Here is a 23,669-nt window from a genome sequence, read left to right on the forward strand (position 1 = left end):
ATTGCATAACTGCAGGGATTGGGTGGCTGCAGAAATTCAAATCCAGATTGTAAGTAGCTCTGTGGAGGATCATCGTAACTTCAAATGATTGCTGAGTGGTTGTTAAGTCGAAATCTGCCTGTATTGGTTTTCTTGTCTATTTTCACTAGTTAATCCAATTATGCCTTGAATATAACTTACAAATTAATACTCTGCAAGGTCATTTTGATGCAAGCTCCAGAGTTCAGAGAAAATAATTTCTAAGTAGTAGGTATACAATTCCCAGCTTTTTATATTTACAATTCACTCAATTCAATTCTTGCAAAATTAAAATTAGTACTACAGTATTCTAGAGTTGCTTTGCCTGTATGTCAGAAAGTGTTTAGGAAGAGGAAAACTAAAATCGACCAATTCCCCTGCTGGACAGTGAATGGTTTCTCTGCCTGGGGACTCATGATAACCTAAGTCAATGGAATATGATATTAAGTACAGTGATATCTCGTCTTACAAACGCCTCGTCATACAAATTTTTCGAGATACAAACCCGGGGTTTAAGATTTTTTTGCCTCTTCTTACAAACTATTTTCACCTTACAAACCTACTGCCGCTGCTGGGATGCCCTGCCTCTGGACTTCCGTTGCCAGGGAAGTGCTTGTTTTTGCACTGCTGGGATTCCCCTGAGGCTCCCTTCCATGGGAAACCCTGCCTCTGGACTTCCATGTTTTTGTGCTGCTACAAGGGAATCCCAGCAATGCAATTCCAGAAGCGCAAAAACGGGCGCTTCGCTGGCAACAGAAGTTCGGAGGTGGGGTTTCCAGCAAGGGAAGCCTCAGTGAAATCGTAGCATCACAAAAACACAGAGGTCTGGAGGTGGGGTTTCCCATGGAGGGGAGCCTCAGGAGAATCCCAGCAGCGCAAAAACGGGCGCTTTGGCTGGCAAAAGGGGTGAATTTTGTGCTTGCACGCATTCATCGCTTTTCCATTGATTCCTATGGGGAACATTGTTTCGTTTTACAAACTTTTCACCTTAAGAACCTCATCCCGGAACCAATTAAGTTTGTAAGACAAGGTATCACTGTATACTGTAAACTGAGCAGGCAATGAAAAAATATCTTCCTTTGAATATCAAGTTAAAAAAAAAAAGATCAAATTAGATGTATTTCTTATCTCTGTCAGATGGCATTCATGCAGCAAAAGTCTAGAAATCCTAAAATACTTCAGGATATGCTGATAACCAATATTCATACAAATGAGACTAGTTTAAAAATAGGAACAGTCCCTCTTCAGGTAAGGAAGGGCTAGGAGATGGCCCACTGCTGCTCCAAAAAGTCTACTCCACAGACCCAAAGAACTGAAAGTTCTCGCACTTCTCACTAGTCTAAGTGTGTAGAACTTTCAGTCTTGTGGGTCTGAGAAATAGACTTTTGGAGCAGCAGTGTCTATGGAAAAACAGTAAGCTCTCAGAGGTAGCGTAGCCTGTAAAAAGACACGGGGTTTGCAAAAGCTCCCATTTAGAAGACAATTACTTCAAAGTTAAAGAGAGATCTTTGATGCAGCAGAGCAATCTAACCATCCAGCAAATGATTCTTTATCCCCAGATTAAAGTAAAGAGCAAAGGAATAATTTTTAAAGGATTTAAAAATAATTAAAGGTAAAAAAAAGTTAGCCAAGAATTAAAATAAGAAAGTTTAAAATGGACTGGTTGAATTTCAGCAAATAAATAAATATCTCTGTGGAAAGAATTTTATTGTTACTAATTGAACATGATGATATAGGAATTTGTAATGTAATTTCAAGGAGGGAAGAACAAACAAAGTCTGTTTGTTATGTCATTTTCTTAAATATCTTTTTTCCTTTTGTTTTTTCTATTTTCTGCACTTTTTATTTTTTCATTATATTTACACTTATTTTTTCATCTTAATCTTATTTTGTATTACATTTTGCTACTTTGGTAAACATTATTTTAAATAGTTATGAACATTCAAATAAGCATGCTTACACTAATAAGGACATCTGTTAGAATGATTGAAAAGAAGGAATCCTGCTAACTTCTCTTCCTTCTCCTTAAAGAAAATTGACCTCTGTTCAGAAAAAAGAAAAGGTTTCCCAGGACCCAGAATATCCCAAGAATCCTATTGCTTAATGTCAAAGGCTACTAGAGTTGTCACTTTGCACAATGTAACAGGGCCTAGAAGCAGACCATCATTCCCCTTTACGAAGCTCTATTGAAGAAATACACGGCTAAAGACTAAATCAAAATGAAATGGTCTTTTCAAATATTTATTTATTTGTTTATTTGTCTGCTTGTTAATTTACTTACTTACTTTCTTTATTTATATGCCGCCCCTCTCCGAAGACTCTATATCTATTTTGCATAAAGAGCTCTTATTCATTCATTCATTCATTCATTCATTCATTCATTCATTCATTCATTGGATTTATATGCCGCCCTTTTCTGAAGATTTTGAAAACTACGTCTATTTTGCATAGATATAGAACTCATTTTTTATTTGTTGGCTTCACATCTGTTAGCTTCTGCAGGTAACAAAACATTGGAAAATAATATGTAGAGCTTTATGTTCTTTACTATCTCCTCTTCATCATTGCATCATTCAATCTAAATGACTTTTCAGGGAATTTATCTGCAATTTTAAAAAAAGGTTGGAAGAAGAACACAGCACAGTATGTGTTGTATGGAGTGCACTTACCTCATATTCTTCTTTGAATCCATAGCCTTCTGCACATTTCATCTGAGTGATATGTTGCAATAAATCTGCAACACGAATGGCTGGATGAAGCTGGCCTGTCTGATATGGCACATCTACAGGGTCTCGTTTTTTGTAGGTATGTGACTGGACCACGCTACTTGTGTCACTTCCAGCCGTATGAGTTTCATCTATGGAAAGAAGATGCAATAAAGTATCGGGCTACTTCCAGTTGATATATAAAGTTAACAATACATTTAACACCATCATCATCTTTCATTGTCAAGGTGGGCTAAATTGTAACTAATGTGTGGTTTATTCATGGAGATATCACAAGATATTGGGAAGAGACAGTGGTCTATTAGTTTACAATAAAAATGTATAGATCATTATTTTATTGTTTTATTTGCTCTTTTACACCTATCAGTAAATTGGGAAATTTATTTTTTTTAGGATATTGATTTCTAAATAGTTCAGAAATTTCAGACTGAAACTTCATTAAGTCCTAGTCTAATAAATAATTAAATATTTACTGGAGGAGGAGGATACTATTTATTATTTTTCACAATATTTCAGGATTCATGTTAGTGGAAAGCAAAATGTTTAAAAATGCATAAAATGATATGGGTTGTTAAGCAAGAGAAAAATGGAAATGGAGATTGGATACATTAGGAAAGAAAATATATAGAATAATTATGAGGAACCTTTGGATTGGAGATAATGCTTGACTGAAATTAGCATGCTGTAAATTTAGATAAATATATGACAAGGTCTATCACATCAAGCATGAAATGTTATATGTCAGCTTACATGCAGGGCAACATACAACATGACCCCACTGGACTGATCCAAACTGATGCGAAGCAAATCATCTCCCACCCTCCACAGCATTGATGGGGCAATGGGAGACTTACCATTTATTGGCACTTTAAAGAAGATACATATCAGGAAAAAAAGAGAAAGAGGAGAAGAAAAAAGGAAACAGGCCATAAGCAACAGTACTACAATAATAATTGCAAGGTATTTTTATGGTTGTAATTTAAGCACCTTCCATTTAGTTTCCTATCAGACAAACTGATTATTTTATTAATATAAAGGGCTGAACAACCAGAAAAATTTTCTTTTTCTTTTGCAGAATCATGTTGGTTCTTTTAATTTACTGTGACAAGAAAAGAATACCCTCAAGTGAGAATGAAATGTTTTCGTTTTTCTCACAATGTAAAAATTTATCTTCACAAAGCTATTTATTAAAAATTAAAATAAACAAGTATATCGCCTTCTAAAACTATGGGTTACTTGTAAATTCTAAAGTGGGGTCATTTTATTACATGGGAGCAAAGCAGATTAAAGGATGGCCTATACGTGGTTTGCTTACTGGAACATTAAGGATGAATAGGTTTTTAGAGGCTAAACCTTCTTTTTAAAAAAATACTCACTATTGTTTCTGCATTAATGGTTCCAATAAATTTAATATCAGGTGACAAAACAGAGACAGACCATGAAAACGTTTGGGTTTAAGAGTCGTGTCTAATTTAACGTTTTCTAGATGTTGAATGGCTCTTTTAAGAGCACCAGTTCTGATGGTGACACAGTGAGAAGATAATATGACAACTGAACACCATCACTTAGCATCTACTTATGGGTCAACAGTGTGCAGCTCCTCTCAATATTCATGAATGAGCATTTGTAGTGATTACTTAGTAATAACAACAGATTGACAACAGTCCTGACCCATATTCAAAGAATCCTTTAACTCACTGGAGAAAATTAGAAAGGTGTATAGACCTCTGAACATTCACCAGTAGGATAAATTATTTATCTATCTATTTTACATTACTAGATTAAATGGTATATGAAAGGAACAGTTGAAAAACATGATTTTCACTGTTCTTACTTAGTAGATCTTAACCTATAACTCCACAATAATATAATTTTATAGAATAAAATAGAATTTTTTATTGGTCAAGTGTGATTGAACACACAAGAAATTTGTCTTTGGTGTATGTACTCCCAGTGATATTGGTTTTAATCCTAACTTCTCTTGTTTTGAACTGGAATTTATGAGTTGTATTGAATGAATAGAGGAATTGGTGGAAATTCCCCCTTCATTTGTGAATGAAAACAGAATTTAAGAATCAAATCATTTTCTTTGTTTCCATGGCAATGTACCCTGGGGTCCCAGTCACATTTCAGAAATTCTCCAGCCTTTCATAAAAGCTAAAATATTTTTAGATTTGTCTACAAACTCTTATCTCTTAATTAGTACTACACAAATTTTGGAGATCATTTAAAGGGTCCAGAATTTGTGTAGTACTAATTGAGAGATAAGAGTTTGTAGACAAACTATTACTACAAATTTGTGTAATACTAATTAAGAGATAAGAGTTTGTAGACAAACCACACCCCCTGTCCAAGAAGGAGAGAGGCAGAGAAAAGAGTGGATGGTGGAGGGACCTAAATCAGAATTAAAACTAAGCTTAATGTGAATTGGTTTATTACATGTGGACTCAATACTATGATTACTTCCAAAGTATTGAAGTGTTTTCCCCTTTCATTATATTTAAAATTATTATAAGAATATTTTAGAGAGCTCTGGGTGTCTTAATTAAATTGGGGGGGGGAGGGGCTGCAAGGTGAATATTCCTGTTCTGAAGATCAGACAAATGATCTACACTGGATGAAAATCAGAATATAATTATAAAGTTCTATACTTAATAAAGAAAAGAACACCAACATTACTGAAATTATTTTTGCCTGGTGGATTGCACAGCTCCTGTAAGCAGTTAGTGAATTGTTTATTCCTAATTCTGAATATATAGAATAGCAAATGCATGCCATATACATGTGGCGGTTTCTCCCAGATTCCAGGGTCAGCCAATCTTATTATCCTGATACAAATACTGATATAAAGAATTCCCTTTAGCTCCTCTTCAACAAAACTGGGATGCATGGCATTAGGATGCATGGTATGAAAGGCGATATACAAGAGTTGTTACAATATGTTGTTGCTGAAATGGCACCTGAATATTACAAGGTGACTGAGACACAAAAAGACAAAATAAATTAAAAAAATAAGTAAAGAAAGAAACATAGGGTTGGAAATTGGTTTATGAGATTTCAAAATAAAGTATGTGGAGACTTTGTTGTTTTCATTTTAGGTTATTATATTATAGGTAAGTAGTAGGATTCCCTGCAGGGTTGCAAAATGAGTCAATACAACTTTTGTATTTATGTTGCATGCAAAGAGCCCATTACAATTATTTCTGTTAGAGATCCCTCTATATATTAGAAATCTACTTTTTCATAAAAGAGTACATATGCATGTTTCAAATAAAGATCTGATTATTCCATCTACACGCAGTTGGATACTATAATTATCAATTTCCTTTAGAAAGCGCATATTGAAATGAGATTCTAAATTGCATTGCCAATATGGAAACATAGTTGATGGCCTTCTGGTTGCTCAGAAAGTTACCAATTCTTAGCTCTACTTATTTTTTTGCTGTATTTCAGAACAAGATTGCAATATGGTAAGAAACTGACTGAAATATCATTAGCCTAGTTATTGACTTAAGTGAAGAACATATTTGATGGGAAACTAACCTCTAATTAATAGGTTTCAGGCTGAATTGTTTCAGAAATTCAGAAGTGTTTCAAATGTAGGTCTTCCAAAAATGCTTGAAAAGCAAGTTCCACCCCTGAAATGCTTCAATTTGAAGATATATTGCACTTCACTGTATTATCTGATTTTTAATTTACATCTGAGACATTCCATATTCAATTAATTTACATGGGGATAGTGCTGCTCTTGCTGGTTTGAGATAAATTTATTTACAGAAAGGTACTGTCATATAAAAATGCACATAAATGAATACAGTAAAAGTAAACTGTTTACATCAGTTCCACTTGCTTGGACTTTGGCTGCATGTCTCTGCTACTGCTACTGAAGATTTTTTTAAATGTTAAAAAATATTTCAAATCTATAATTTAATGACAATAAAAAGCAGTTTAATTGTTTACCTTGACCTGATATTGCAGTCACTTAGTTTCTATGAAAAATGCTATCCAAGAATTGCTACTTCAAACAAATGTATAATTATAGTCAGGTTCTTGCACAGGAAAATTTGCAGGTTAATAATCAGAAGGGAAAATTATTAAATACAGAGGAAGTGATATAAATTTGATTTAAATTTATTTCATTTCCCCTGTTATTTTTTTAAATGGGTCATTTACCGACCTATTCAAGAACTGGATGGAATTATTTGGCTTGAAAAAGCTTGCTTATTATGAGTTAAACATAAAACATTGTTAGTCCCCAACAGCGAAAGGCTACCATGTGGGCGTGGCTTATGCAGGACCCCCTGCATTTTCTTTCAACATCTTTCAGTGCAAATTGGATGCTCTGGGGTGGAGCTCCATTTTCGCTACCCCACTGCGTTCCCCCTTGTCTGGGCAGTAGCCTACCCCTGGTCCCCAACCCATGAAACAATTTTTACCACAAACCAAGACTTTCATTTATTTGAAAATCTGAACAAATTTTGACTTGCTGGAATACATACAAATATTGAAACTAAATACTTGCAAAAGAAGAAAGAGAGGCACTCTCTTTCCAAGTCCTATGCTTACTTATTCTCCTAAGGATAAATTCTAGCTTGGCATTAGGTATGTAAAGTAAGTCACAAAGAATTTAGAGTTTGAGATATAATTAAGGCATATAAATAAACAGTGATACAATTCTTTGATATTATAATTGGTTATTATTTTAGGCATTTATAAGGGTCTTAGGATAGAAACTGAAGTAGTTCTAAAAGGAAAGACCAAAAGTTTCTTTTAAAAAAATTATACCACATAGTTCTTGAAAAACACTTTTAACTGGTGCTAAAAAATACAGTATCTTGACATGCACTTTGTTTAAAGAGTTTGCTTAGTAATTTTCTCCTTTCTATATTAGAGAAAAAGTAGTTTCTAACAACTGTAAGGTACAGCCAAAGATACAAATATATTCAACAATAAAGTATATTAGAACTTTCCATCAAAATCTTATTATTTATTCAGAAGGGGGAGCTTCAGATTTCAGACATGTATAGTACCTTTCTGCTTTTAATGAAGCAGCCTATCTTGTTTTAATAATTTGAGCCTTAAAAAATGTGAATCTGCTTTCAGATTTTTATACTTTTAAAGTAGAGATGCCTTTTTTCAGACTTATGATGAAAGTTGAAAAGTATGTATGTTTTTGAATGTGTAAGAGTGAGATGCTGTTTTTGTGCTAATTAAGAAGCAAACAGAGTTTTATGGTTTAACAGAAACAGGTTCTTTTTGTTTATGAAAACGTCATAACATTTACAACTTGCTACAGAAAAGCTGTAAAAATCACTGTAAATTTCATTTGCATACTATTACTGTGATGACTGCATGTTCCTTACCAGTAATTTACAAGAAACCATTTTCTTTAGATACCAGTTATAATTATCTCTGTTAATTACGATTACAACATTTCTTATATTTTTAAGAGGTGGGGAGGAAAAAATCACAGGTTGAATCAAGCACAAGGAATTTCCTCTGCCTTTGTTTATAACAAAAGAAAAGGAAAATCACTTTTGACTTCAGTAGTTTAAAAACAATTTAGGATATGATTTGACAGATTCCAATACCGGTGTTTTTAAGGCCAAAACATTTCTATTGGATGGGGTTTTAAATCTGATTTCTCTTTTTTAAAGCCCATCTGTATAATAACTCTATAGTAGATACAACAAACTGGAATCCAGACAATAAAATTATGCAACAATAAGGACAAGGAAAAAAGCAGCAGCAATTTAAATACTGGAATAAAATTCCTATTACATGTTATTGTATTGCTCGGTTTAGATTAATATTAGTATAGTAGTAGTACAAAGCACAGCCCATTTTTGTTATTATTTTATGTGCAGTAGCATTTCATGTTATTTTTGTTATCTTAGCATATTTAACTCATTTCCCTTCATTCTCTTTTTACTGGATACCGGTAGTTTTCAACTTCCTAAAAGAAAGGTAAAAAATATGCTTCTCGTCTCAGAAATCTAGCATAATATTTCCACCTGTTTGGGACATGGTACATTGTGTGTTATTAATCTGATAATCCCATTTATTTGTGATACACAAATAAAAAATAAAGTGGAAATATTTATTATGCTATAGAGTTCATAAATCATTTACTTTATTTATTTATTGGATTTGTATGCCACCCCTCTCCGCAGACATATTTACCATAAATGTATTTATAGACTAAATTAAAATGATGCTGGATTTTTGACCATACTTGCACTTGATTTAACCATTATTTTATAAATATGACCAATAACTAAAAATCTTGAGAAATATCCCAACACACAATCTACTAAACCACCTATGATAAGAAAAGCCTCGTGTGATAACTGATACCTGAATGTTAAATGCAGAATAGTTTGCATATTTTGAATATAATATTACTTGTTTAAGTACAATATTTCACTACCTAGGTTGAACTTGTATTGTTTCTGCAGCAGAAATTGATAAAGGGAAATGCTCTCACCTAAAATTGCAGTTGGCACAAATGGATCTGTCATACATCATAAGCAGGTCAATGAAGAAAAGGTAAAAAGAGAAAGAAAAGTAAATAACGAGCTAATGTTTCAAATTTCTTTTTGCCCAGAAAGCCATGTGTTATAAGCAATAGAGCTTTTTACACTTTGAAAGTATTTTTGATGAAGTGCAATTGCAACATCTCCATTGGTTAAAGCAGCCCAATTTTTTCAGGGTTCTCCTTAAAGAAAAAAAGAAAACAAGTTGGCTGCTTTAGAGTCACCTGGGTTTAATAAGTGGATTCCTTAAAGGAACGGCATCTTTTTGGTAGTTCATTCAGAAGCCTGAAAAAGCCATATTGCTTTAATGTTTTCAAGCCAAATCTTTCTTTAGAGTCACTTTCCAAAGTGTGAAAAATTCTAATAAGAAAGTTATTTCATGCAAATGGTATTTAGCTTTTTAAAAAGGATTTTATATATATGGGCAATCACAAGAATATACTGTAATATTTGTGTATGCATTTAAACTTTGGTCATGTTCAGTATTTCAGTCTGTACTTAAAACACTGATAGTAGAAATATGATGTCTAGGTGTGTGCATAAGAAATAAAATCAAGCTTCTTATTCTCTGTGGTAACCATTATCCCGCTAGGCTTCAAGAAAATCAGCACTCTTCTGATTTTTTCTCTATAACTGGCTAGGGTATACTGGGAGTTGAAGTTGACACATCTTAAAAGTGACCAAGTTGAGGAACAATGCTCAATAGGACTTTGCCTGAATTAGGGAAACAGCTCACAGTTTCTATTAAGTCATTGTTATAAAAGTAAACTATTTACAGTATTTACTATTTAAAAACCAATGAAATATTTGGTTACCTGGATAGTATGAATTGGGAACAGTTGTACTCAGGGTGTTCGTTTTCATTGTAAATGAAGAGGGTGATGACACAGCTGGAAAGAGAACACTATGCAGTAAATCTAAACAAAATTATTAGCAAACAGTAGCTTATTTGTATCACAACCCTAGATGATGGATCTTGTTAAATCTGATAAGCAAAATGATATTGTGGAAAAAATGTTACATAAAAAGTTATGGAAAGCAACATTTCCATAACTTGCATTATTTAAATATTTTGTGTTTTTTTAGATAGATATTGTGTTTCTTTCATTTTCTTGCATGCTTTGTAAGGTGCCTTCTACAATTAGGAACTCTATTATCCAGTTTTGTTTATATATATTGCCACACCTATCATCTATCATAAAAGAGAGATGTAATATGGATTTCTCCCCAATGATACTGGAAGGAACAGGGTAGGAAAGAACTACAAGCTGCTAAAGGCAAATTGGGAAAGAACTTAGTCCAAAAATGCTTTAAATTGGGCTACAATCCTATGCCCATTAACAGAATTGAACTGACCCTAACAACTTTTTAATATGTGTCTTTTTTTGGAATTATATGGCTGTTATGAATAGGTTTCTGCTGAAGCCATATGATCCAGGAAAAAGAGGAGGTTCCTTTAATTAGTTGCAAACAAGTGCTATATTCATGCATCTCTGTGTTACAAAGCTTCTTTTTCACAATATAATATAAAGCATTTCACTTTTGAATTCTCTTCCATGGAACTATTGCCCTATTGTTTATATGCATTTTATATTTTAACTCATGGGTGAATGTTTCCTTTAAAAATAGTAATAAAAATACTTTTGCATAGTGTATGTCATGTTGTAAAAGTAGTATAGCAACAAAAGAGTTCACAAGAGAACTCTAATTCATTTGCTGGCATCTTCAGTTGAATAGATTTCAAAAAGTAAAGCTGAGATCTGTTTAAAGATTAGTGCCTGAGACCTGGGAAATCTGCTTTCAAACAAAATAGATCAGCTTTGTCTTAACATGTACTCTTGATGAGTTGGGAAGTAAGTACATTACTCAGAATCTTATGGAAGTTGCAATCTCTTACATTTTGGAATTATACTATTTGGGAATGTTTGCATTAGTCCATACTGACCAGTTGGACAAATTATTATTATTATTATTATTATTATTATTATTATTATTATTATTATTATTATTATTATTTAGATTTGTATGCCGCCCCTCTCTGAAGACTCGGAGCCACTATTGTCTGATCTTTTATAGGGCAGCTTCTTATATTCAGAGCTTTAATTTTTTTAAGGCAAAATTTCAAAGCAGCATGGAAGCTCATCTTAAATACCATTTTAGTCTTAGGAACCTGGATCAATCTGGCTCCAAATCAATTTACTGAATTCTCTTATGGTAAGAACTCTGAAATTTGTTAGTTGTAGCTAACATTCACATGTATTATGATATTTTGTAAAAAATGGTCACCAAAATATAGAGAATATCAAGCAGCATTATATAATAAATGCAGAAAATGAATGTAACACGTGCTGCACATTTCAGTGGTCTTTTGTTTGGAAGCAAGGGAAAGGCAAAAAACCAATTTTTTTGTTTATCGAAGATTCAATTCCATCTTCTTACTATATGATGTGAAATGTTGCACAAGTGAGAACTTGGAGCCCATGGATTGAGTAACAAGCATTTAAGAACCTTTCACACTTCCCTTTGATATTTGCTCTGCAGAGATTAAAATGACTTCCACTTACATCTCCCATTTAGATTGTGTGTATCCATGAAAGAGAAAGCTTCATCACAGTTGGTACCTTGTTCAGCATAGCTTTTATCCATTGAGTTCACCATCACTGTCATTTCCTGTCGTGTGTTACTCAATGTCTCCTTTCGCTTTTTGGCCAGTTTTCTTAAGAAAGAAACATTAAGGAAAGGAGATGATGCTTCAATAAGCAAAAATAGAATTCATTGTTTTTTAAAATTTCATATAATTTATAAATTCACTTCTGCTAAAAAGAACTCTGCCCCCCAGATACACACAAACACACACACATGCTACATTTCCACTGTGAATTAATGAGAAAAGGCAATGCATACAATTAGAGTAATAGAATACACAATTATAGAGTTATATGTACTATATAGAGATGAAGGAAAAATTATGGATTCCAGGAAAAGGATTATGGATGCCTGAGCACAAGGTACATCCTTAGGATACTAAGCTGCCTTTGTGATATTAACTTCTTGGATTAATATCGAGTCTGCGGAGAGGGGCGGCATACAAATCTATAAATAAATAAACGAATGAATGAATGAATGAATGAATAAATAAATATTCTAAAACTGGACTGGAAAATCTGGTGGCCAACCTGCCTTTGAAGGGCCAGCAAATTATCAGTCAGCCACTCTAGGAAAGCCCTTATTTGGTATGGTGACTATGATAGTGGGCAATTTGATGCAGACTTTTGCTGAGAGGCATTGCAATCAGTATAATCTATTTTCTGATTTATTTAATTGAACTTATGCCTGGATGATGCAAAAGTGTGTAAACTGATTATCAGCTTCCCTAAGCCAGGTGGTATTAAAGACTACACTCACAACACAGCAGATTTGAAATATAAGGCTAAAACCATCACAGCCTAAGATACAGATACTAGATATGTCAATAACTCCTAAACATTCTGCTTCATTGAGTACAGGGCAAAACCCCCATTGAAATATGGGAAAAGCAGAAAAAAGAAACAGTGGGTTTAAATAGTTGGCAAACTATACTCTCACAACTGTCTGAGGATAGTCAATGTTCAATAGGCTTAGTTCTAAAATTTCTTATCTAGTTGTGCCATATTATGTGTCTGAGCGACAAGTTTGAGTCTAGTAGCCAAGTTAAGCTGCGTGAAGTTGAGGGGCTAAGATTTATTGCTGAACCCTGCTTTGGTAGACTGACAGCTAAGACTGCCAAGATGAGAAAAATCTGTTCAGTTATATTAAGAGAATAACTCTGGAAGTAAAACAGAATACCCCCCCCCCCAAAGCTATATAAAGTCCTTACTAACAGTCTGAAAATATTTAAGACTCAAGTCTGTTTTTTTACTTCTTCCATCACATTAAAATTATGATTTTTGTGGAGGAGTTTTAAAGCATGTTCAATGCTCCAAAGAACCTGGAAGGAGCTGAAGATTTGTTTATTTGTAAGATTTATATATCATGTCAATCTGATCAGCTTTTAATGGTATATTTCAGAGCATCAGTAACAATGGGAGGAATTTCATTTTACTGAACACGATGACAGTGCTTCAGGGGAAGACTGTGAGAACTATCAATCAAATGATATTATACAGATATGTTTGCAGTTGATAAAATGAATTTCTCTACCTTTCTTACATGGGAAACAGCACTATACATTAGAAGCAGAAATAATGATAATCATTAATGTGGAGGATTTTGAGAGTGGTTTGTATGCACTCGTGGAGACGGATCTATCTTGATGGGGACAATATACAAGGGAATAATGGTAGGAAAGTAATCAATCAGAATGCCAGAAAGTCTGTTGGCCACTTTAAGAGTCATAATACTGGATTAAGATATTCTTCAGCTTGATCCAGTTTATGTTTTTCAGGTCATACTTCTTGTTATCTGGGGTGGAGATTTTCTCACCATCTTCTCTGGCCCTTTTAACTGAAGGTTCTGTAATGCAAATGCGTTCTCCACCCAAAGCATATATTATATTTAAGTCGCAATTTCTTTTTTTCTGCTACGATCCATTGCCGATAAATGGATTTTCCACTTTTTATAAGTTTCTGCCCTGCAGTAAAATATCCCTCATGTGTCTGCTCAAATATTTCAAGTATGGGTTAAGAGGAAATATCCTTTTTGTGGCATTAGTAATAATAATAATAATAACAACAACAACAACAGAGTTGGGAGAGACCTTGGAGGTCTTCTAGTCCAATCCCCTACTTAGGTAGGAAATCCTACACTACAGATTGTTACCGGTATCCAACATAATCTTAAAATTTTCCAGTGTTGGAGCACCAGTGTTGAGGCAAGCTGTTCTACTGGTTAATTGTTCTAACTGTCAGGAAATTTCTCATTAGTTCCAAGTTGCTTCTCTCCTTGTTCAGCTTCCATCCATTGCTTCTTGTTCTACCCTCAGGTGCTTTGGAGAATAGGTTGACTCCTTCTTCTTTGTGGCAACCCCTGGGATATTGGAACACTGTTATTTAAATGGTTGTCCCCTAGGACTCCAAGATCCTTCTCACAGTTGCTACTGTTGAGCAATGTACTAGTACCACCCATACTATACCTGTGCATTTTGTTTTTCTTGCCTAAATGTAGAACTTTACATTTTTCACCATTGAATTACATTTTGTTAGATAGTGCCCACTGTTTTGTATTTTGCACCTATCTTCTGGAGTGTTGGTTATTCCTGCCAGTTTGGTGTCATCTGCAAATTTGATAAGTTCCCCATCTATCCCCTCGTCCAAGTCATTGATGAAGATGTTGAAGAGTACTGGGCCTAACACAGAGCCTTGGGGTACTCCACTGCATACATCCCTCCATGTAGATGGAGTTCTACTGAGCCCTATACATTGAGTGTGGTTGGTTAGCCAGTTTTGAATCCATCTGGTAGTGTTGCTATCCATCCCACATTTTTCTACTTTATGTAGTACTTTGTCAAAAGCTTTACTGAAGTCCAAGTAAACCACATCGACAGCATTCCCCTAGTCCACTAATTTTGTGATTTTGTCAAAGAATGCTAGATTAGTCTGGCATGATCTGTTTTTGACAAATCCATGTTGGCTTTTGGTTATTACTTTGTTTATTACTTTGTTTATTTAGTAATTATAGCAAGACTGGAACTTTTGTGTGAATATATAAAGCAGGGCTTAGAATTGCAAGTATTCTTCCTTTTCTTCTATATCACATAATAATCATATAATTTTCTTTGGAAAGTTTGAACTTAGGAACAGATCCAAATAAACAAGTTTAGTACATATCAGCAGGATATCTGAGGCATGTCAATATACTGAGTATCTTTAAACCACTATTAGATCAAAAATGGGGACAACTGATTCAATTTCTTTTCCCCACTCCAGACATTCGCTGAATGTGGAAAGAAGTTTAGTGGTCTGTATTATTATGAAACTGAAAAACCAATAACATCCCCCCAATATTCCATGTTCTTTCAGAGTTCTCTATCTATTATGTTCTGACCTTTCAAAGATGCTTCTCTCAAAAGGCCCTGGTCATTTTTAGTATGAAGCTTCATATAGTTCAAGATAGCTTATTATATTGTACAGCCTCTATAGCCAGAGTATCTCAAAGATGACAAAAATAATGAAAGGTTTCAGGGTCATTATATGATTGACAAGAAAGACCAATTACTATATAGTTTTTTTATAAAACCGTATTATTTTGGCATCTTAATTTGCTGTTCTTGTTTAAAACAACAACACAAAAATCACAAGAGGTAATTTTAATGTATTGCATATAAATTTTTAAAAAATATGTCCTCATCAAATACAAAAGTGCAGAATAGCAGAAAATACTTTGCAGATATTTCAGCCTTATAGAAAGTATAAAAATGTGAGTTGCTTTTAAAAATCAAGGAACTATGGATTGGGTTGTGAATTTGCATTCGTTAGTATTTGAATTCACTTCAACTCTTTACCGAAGTGACCTATGATTTACCCAAGTCATCAGTAAACATAAATTTAACCCCTGCTATTACTTTCACCTGCCCCTTTAAAAGGGTCTATTCCAGGTTAAGGTATATAATTTGGCCAGAAACTGGATCTAGTGGTATAATCATATACATGAAAGCATTACTTTGAATGATACTAGTTTATTCTTCAACTGAATGATGATGTAAGACTATATTAAATTGCTTCTCTCTATTTCTCTGCTATTTAATTAAGATATATAACAGGTTTATATATTCCACCAGAATAATATCTACAGTTGCTCTATGAGCTCATACAAATTACAAATCAGTAAGCACATTCTAGAGGATGCTGCACCATAGACATAAAAAATAAAAATTTAATATATAACAAAGGAAAATATTATATCAACAACAGTGCATTTTTCCTATTAGAAAAAATATTTCTGATATTTGATAAGCTTTCCATTCTGTATTTTTGGGATATCACAAGAGCATAGTGTCTCCGGAGAGGGGCGGCATACAAATCCAATAAATAAATAGTGAATATATGGGCAATACTGATGTTGCCTTTGGGCCTACCGAGTTATCATGAGACAACTGATAACATAGGCATGATATTTTCCATATAGAAATATTCTAGTAACATCATCTTGAGACTAATTATCACTTAAAGAAGGAAAATACTAATAATTAAAGAGTCCCCTTTATAGTCAAGTCAAACTTTTAGTCGCAGAGCCTGAAACATGAATGGAGTAATGAGCTGCCAATATCAACTGTTTTTAAAACTTCCATAGTTAAATAAATGATCTTTTAAAGCCATTTCAAATACAGCCAGGAGGGCTTTCCTATAAAAGACAAATCCCATTGAAGATCCTCATTTCAATCAAAAATTCAAGACACAGTAACACGTATTGTGCTAACATTTTAGTACTCAGAATTAGAATACAGTCAATCCTTGAGTATGACAGCAGTTGGAACCAGGACAGCAGTTGGAACCAATCACTGTTGCTAAGTGATGCAGTCATAAAACGCAATGACATGTGACTGCATCACTTAGTGATAGCAATCTAGGCAGTCTCAGATTCCAAGACATGCAGGTCATTAAATGGGAAGCAGCAGGAGTTCTAAGCAAGGAACAAGGATGTTCCTTGATTAGAACTTAGGGGCGTGCATAAGCGCACCACTGTGCCTACCGTCCCTGTCCTATTGTCTTCTTTTGTTACTTAGCTAATGTTTTATTTGTACAAATTACCACTCTATAATTGTTTGACAAATAAAGAAATAAATAAAAATAAACAATGTTGCATGGGGAAGGAGAAGCCCCATCTGGTACAAGCTGTGAACAAATTGACCAAGGGATGTGTATACTGCAGTATGGCACAACAGACGGAAGATACAGAAGGAAGCATTATTTTTGGGTGACCATAAGATGATTCAGGAAGGAGGATGCTGGATGTGTGAGAGTACAGAGAAGTCTGGGAAGGAAGATACATGGCATGTATGAACATAGGGAGAGTACCAGCAGATGTGGTGTGTGTGTGTGTGTGTGTGTGTGAGAGAGAGAGAGAGAGAGAGAGAGAGGGGGGGGGGGGGCTTGGGAAAGGGGTACAAAGTACATGAGAACAGATAGTATGTAAATGAAGGGGAAAAGACGGGCATGTTGGCAATGGTGGGCTTTGTATCCTTTAGCAATGGGTTTACTGCTCTGTTACTGGGTGGGCGTAGCCATGCTGGCCGTGGCCTAGTCAGCCGCTTGCACCACAGGGGGTGCGTTTTACCCTCCCCAGGCTCTGGAGGGTTTCCTTGAGCTCCGGGAGGGCAAAAAAATGCTTCCCCTAGGATCTGGAGATGCCATCTTCTGGACTTTCTGTGAGGACAGTTTTTCACCCTCTCAGAGGCTTGGGAAAAGCTTCCAGAGCCTGGAAAGGGTAAAAAGTCCTCCCCTGGGCTCTGGAGGCAGGAAAACAGGTCAATTTCTAGACTTCCATAACATCTGGGAGGCCTGTTTTTCACCCTCCCCAGTCTCCAGAGGATTTCCTTGAGCCACTCATCACCGTCACTCATGCCCTTATCACCTCGAGGTTTGACTACTGCAATGCTCTCTACATGGGGCTACCTCTGAAGAGTCTCCGAAAACTTCAATTCATCCAAAATGCAGCCACACGAGCAGTCTTGGGCCTTCCAAGAAATGCCCACATCTCGCCATCACTCCGCGGACTGCATTGGCTACCAATCCATTTCCGGGCACAATTCAAAGTGTTGGTTATGACTTATAAAGCCCTTCATGGCATAGGACCAGATTATCTCCGAGACTACCTTCTGCCGCAGAGTTGGCCTCCTTAGGGTCCCGGCGACCAAACAATGTCGGCTGGTGGGACCTAGGGGAAGAGCCTTCTCTGTGGGAGCCCCGACCCTCTGGAATCAGCTCCCCCCAGAGATTCGCACTGCCCCATCCTCCTTGCCTTCCGAAAGAGCTTAAAAACTCACCTTTGCTGCCAGGCTTGGGAATTTTAAATCTTCCCCTGACCAATGATTGTTTTAAGTATGAGTGCTGAATGATTGGTTTGATTGGTTTTTCTTTTTTAATTAAATGTACCCTGTTTCCCCGATAGTAAGACACCCCCGATTGTAAGACAGATCGGGGGTTTGAGGGGGGTCGGCTAATATAAGCCGTACCCCAAAAGTAAGACATATGTCTTACTTTCGGGGAAACACGGGGGTATTGCCCGGGGGGGGAGCCCGATGACGTCGCTTCCAAGCTCCCCGCGTGCCCCTTGCCTTCGCCTCGCTGCGGCGCCACTTCCTCTTCCCCGGCTTGGCAAAGTGAAGGACGGCGCTGGTCCGAAGCGAGCCGAGCGGGCGGCGGCTTGCAGCGAAGGCGCTCGTCCCAGCAACCGAGTCCTGCCGAGGCTCGGCTGCAAGCGGCCAGTGAGGCCGACCAGCTCCGAGGCGAGCGGCCGGAGCTGCGCCCTCCTTCGCCCGCCTCCTTTCCGGCAGGCAGGTGGGGCTGCCCAACTGCGCAGAGCGGCTCCTCCCCTCCAGACACACGCTTCCCCGACACGCGTCTGTGGCTCCACGCGTGCACGCCGCTTGGAGCCCTGAGGCTGAACTTGGAAAAGGGCTCACGAGGCTCCTGTCCCGCGGCTGCCCTTCTGGACTCTGGGGAGATGCCTTCGGGAATGCGACCCTTTCAATTTTTTTCCAATGTAAGACATACCCCGAAAGTAAGACGTAGTGGGGCTTTTGGGGGTAAAAAGAAAGTAAGACACTGTCTTACTTTCGGGGAAACACGGTAATGGTTGTTTTAATGCAGTATTAATTAATTAATTAATTAATTAATTGGATTCATATTGTTGTTTTGTTTTGTATATGCTGTGAGCCACCCCGAGTTAATTGGATACTAATCCAATTAAATACAAATGCAGAAAGAGCTTTTCCTCAGCTCCGGAGGTCCTCCAGAGGCCAGAAATAGGCATTTTTCTGCTCTCCCAGACCCTCCATGCAGCCCCTGCACTTATCTAGAATGATGAATGGGATACGTGGAGTCTTCTGGGAGGGGCAGTGTGGGACATCAGTGTGGGTGGGACATGGCCAGCCAGGGGTGGCATTTGTGAAACCCTGACGATCCTTGGCTAGAGGATCGCCCGAACCCTACCGAACTCCCAGGAGCCCACTCCTACATGGTGGGTTTGAGTGGGTGCGAGCAAACAAAGGCATGGAAGAGACTTGCCTGAATGAGTTGAGACCTTACCTCCCATCTTCCCAATTTACATTGCTTGTGAAAAGCTGCTTGTGGGAAGCCAGGAGGGAAGATCAGAAATGGTAATCATGTGACCATGGGACACTGCAGATGGTCATAAGTGTGGTTGGATGCCCATGCCCATATTTTGTTCACACGACAACAGGGGCACTGCAGCAGCCAGAACTTTGAAGATCGGTTGTTGAGTCCCTCCTTCAGCATCAACTTTGAATGTTGCTGAAGAAATTATTGACATTTGAGGACTCTATGTAATATCTCTTAAATGGGTCACCACAGCTAAACATTTTCATGTTAGGTTAATATATAACTTTCCCATAGGTAGCTTTTAAAAATAAATATTTTCAGAGTATGGGTCTCTATATTAGTGCTGATCTTTGATCTAATGAGGAAGAAAGAAGAAAAGGTTCCTCTGCAGCCTTAAAAATGTGTTTGTCCATGTGAAAAGTAACAAAATGCTGTCAAAAATACATAGAATGTGCCTATTCCCCAGCTCCAGTAATTTGACAGACAAATTTTATCAGCAAACTAATTGCTAATCAGCTTCAAGTCAGTTTTACAATCACTGTTAAAAGCCAGCTAGTTTGATTTTTGCAGCTTATTAGGGCTGCCTAGCACTTCATATCTGATTTCAAAAGGCTACTTTAGAATGAAATATAATACTGCCTGAAAAAGCCATTTTCAAATTATTTTAGAGGGATGGGGAAAGGAAACAGTCCTATGTAGAAGTGCCCTGATGCGAATATAAATGTATTACATGTTATCAGTTTGTTAATTGCGAAAATGCTGTGTAACAAATATAGTTTTTTGGGGATGGGGGCTCCAGAGTTGTATTCGCTCATCTATATGCAGTGAACTAGGCACTGAATTAAAGGAGATTGAGTCCTAAATAAGGCTTGGAACAGATGGTTTTCAAAGAAGAACAATATTATTTTGCTACAACAATGATGAAACCTGTTGGGAAGTACCACAGTATTTGTTAATATTTATATTTTAAAATTAAGTTTTCCTACACATATAAAAATAGAAAGTATGTTATCTTTTACTGTGCCCTATTTTAGCATTTTCGATAATAAATGCAATTTCTAAATGCAACATCATGCACTAGGGAAAAAGAATCTAAGAATTCAAACAAGCCTGGGATAAACACGTCTATCATCTGACATTTTTTTTAAAAAATAAAATAAATAAAATAACAAGTCAAATTAATGAATAAAAAAGAAAAACAGAAGGACAGAGAAAGAGAGAGAGAGAGAGAGAGAGAGAGAGAGGACGACTACAACAGCAACAAATAAAAAATCCCCCACAAAGGAGAGACTTAATGGACCACTGGGTCCATTAAGAACTTTTGTCTTAAGGGGGAAGATTACACAGGAATAGGTTTCATAGTAATGCTTAGTCTGAATATTTGCTACAAAACAATAATTTTAGGGATAGAAAATAATGCCAGTGAATTTATATTACTCAAAAATATTAAGAAGCAGAATCTTGCTATAAGAAAAGTGGTTGTAAATTCATAAGTCAAATGAAAATGTTTCACAGTCATACAATAATTAAAGAAATCTCAGAGTACTCTCATAGTTCAAATCAATATTCAAGGTCCAAAAAAGTATGCCAAACAAAATGAGCAAAAAAATTGGATCTACATTGTATGTAAATCACGACTACAGATTAGAGACAAAAGACTAACCCTTCAGTTCATGATGTGCTTACGATTGCAACTCTCATAACTTAAAAGACCACAAAGCAATCAGCCTGCTGGCAGCATGAGAAAAATCATTTAACTAGCTTTTAGCCAACGTTAGGCTTGACATGCCATATGTAGCAGTCATCCTATTGCTCTTGGTACATTCTGTCTCCAAAGCAAACAGCTTAATATCCAACTGGCAATGTCTGTCATGCCATCAATTGTATTTGCATAGAGTACTAGAAATGGAAACAAAACCTCCAGGCCTTTCTATTCTTTTTTCCTAAATTTTAGGATCCAAACAAGGTGAATGATGCTTTGGAGCACTCAGAATAGTCACATGGATCCTATCTACAATTTCTTAAAGCAGCTATTAACTTTTCAGAGATTTCACAGTTGCCATCTGCAGTTGTTGGTCAATCCTGAGAATAATTATGTACAGTTTCAGGAGCTACACAGAGTTTCTACAAGGTTCAAAGCACTATTTTTTGCTTTCAAATCCAAAGCATGCTACTGCTATATGATATTGCTACTGCCCTGAAAACTTAGTTGGACAAGCGGTGTTAAATTACCTGCCACAGGTTTGATGATACTTTAATTTAATTTATTCTACTTCTATGCCACCCAATCCCGTAGGAGTCAGGGCGGCTTACAACAACAAAAAACAATACAGTACAGTGTTCCCTCGATTTTCATGGGTTCGAACTTCGTGAAAAGTCTATACCACGGTTTTTCAAAAATATTAATTAAAAAATACTTTGAGGTTTTTTCCTCTATACCACGGTTTTTCCGGCCCGATGACATCATATGTCATCACCAAATTTTCATCCACCTTTAATAAATATTTTTTTAAATAAACTTTAATAAATAAACATGGTGAGTAATAATTTAAATGGTTGCTAAGGGAATGAGAAATTGTAATTTAGGGGTTTAAAGTGTTAAGGGATGGCTTGTGATACTGTTCATAGCCAAAAATAGTGTATTTATTTCCGCATCTCTACTTTGCGGAAATTCGACTTTCGCGAGCTGTCTTGGAACGCACCCCCCGCGAAAACTGAGGGAACACTGTAGTACAATAATAAAAAGAAGTAAAATATAACAATAATTATAAAACCCCAATAATAAACCCAACTAAGATAACCCCATATAAAAACCCCTAAATATGCACTTGATTACAGGTTATCCTCAACTTACAATTACAATTGAGACCAGAATTAAGGAAAATGGCTGTTAAGTGAGTCATGCCCAATTTTATTATCTTTTTTTGCCATGATTGTTGAGTGAAAATTGTTCAGGGAATCACAGGGTCATTAGTGAATCCAGTGAATTGCTTGTTGGAAGCCAACTGGGAAGGTCACATGACTCTGGGATACTGCAACCATTGCCAAGCTCCCTAATTATGATCACATGACCTTGGGGATGCTGCGATGCAGCATAAGGACAAGGACAGGTCATAAGTCACTTTCTTCAGTTCTGTTGTAGCTTCAAATAGTCGTTAAATGAATGGTTGTAAATCAAAGCCTACCTGTAGCATTCTCAAACAAACACTTCTGGGATTATTGGTGTTTCATACCAACCCAATAATGACGAGGGGAATAAGATGTAATGTGAAACTCAAAGAGGAATTATCTAGAAAAGATCAGAAGGCATAGTACATGTCTCTCTCTTCCTTCCAGGGGTGACATTCAAAATTTTCCCCTACTGATTCTGTAGGTATGGCTTGATGGACATCTCCAAGCCACTTCCGCCCAGCCATGCCTACAGAACTGACAGGAAAGTTCAGCCAAATTTTCTAGCATTATGTGCATGAGCCTGCAAAGGAGGAGACAAGGAGTGGGAGGGGCGTGGCCAGTCAGTGGTGCGATTTACTAGTTAGATTAGATTTAGTGGATTTATATGCCGCCCCTCTCCACAGACTCGGGGCGGCTCACAACAATGGTAAAAAAACAGTATATAGTAACAAATCTAATATTTAGCAATCTAAATTACAGTTTTAAGTTAAAAAACCCAAAAACGAAGCCCCAATATATAAAAAACAAGCACACAATCGAATCATACACAAACTACATGGGCAAGGGGGAGATGTTTCAATTCCCCCATGCCTGACGGCAGAGGTAGGTTTTAAGGAGTTTACGAAAGGCAAGGGGGGTGGGGGCAATCCTAATCTCTGGGGGGAGCTGGTTCCAGAGGGTCGGAGCCACCACAGAGAAGGCTCTTCCCCTGGGTCCCGCCAGACGACATTGTTTAGTTGATGGGACCCGGAGAAGGCCAACTCTGTGGGACCTAACCGGTCGCTGGGATTCGTGCGGCAGAAGGCGGTCTCGCAGATACCCTGGTCCGATGAACTGCGTATAATCTCTGCCACCGGTTCTATAGAATCTTTCCTAACCTGCTGAATTTCACCCTTGCTCCCTTCCCTCTCTAGCTATTTCTTTCTCACTTCATCCCAGATGCCTTGGAAAAAGCCCAAGAT

The 23,669-nt window shown here is 36.6% G+C and overlaps 1 protein-coding gene across 18 annotated transcripts in view; it reads right to left on the bottom strand.

Moving 5' to 3' along the window:
- PTPRM (protein tyrosine phosphatase receptor type M) overlaps nucleotides 1-23,669 on the bottom strand; it is a 546,727-nt gene that overhangs the window by 113,560 nt on the left and 409,498 nt on the right. For 7 of the 18 annotated variants that reach the window (XM_070747559.1, XM_070747558.1, XM_070747556.1 and 4 more), the window contains 4 exons: nucleotides 11,845-11,996; nucleotides 10,096-10,170; nucleotides 9,232-9,258; nucleotides 2,688-2,875 (listed from right to left, as the gene is read on the bottom strand). In XM_070747559.1, the coding sequence (XP_070603660.1) occupies nucleotides 2,688-2,875; nucleotides 9,232-9,258; nucleotides 10,096-10,170; nucleotides 11,845-11,996 (442 nt within the window). The remainder of the gene's footprint in view (nucleotides 1-2,687; nucleotides 2,876-9,231; nucleotides 9,259-10,095; nucleotides 10,171-11,844; nucleotides 11,997-23,669) is intronic. The other 11 variants (XM_070747555.1, XM_070747563.1, XM_070747562.1 and 8 more) reach the window with 3 other exon arrangements.

Source organism: Erythrolamprus reginae, chromosome 3 (assembly GCF_031021105.1).
Source record: "Erythrolamprus reginae isolate rEryReg1 chromosome 3, rEryReg1.hap1, whole genome shotgun sequence".
Classification (NCBI taxonomy): Eukaryota; Metazoa; Chordata; class Lepidosauria; order Squamata; family Dipsadidae; genus Erythrolamprus; species Erythrolamprus reginae.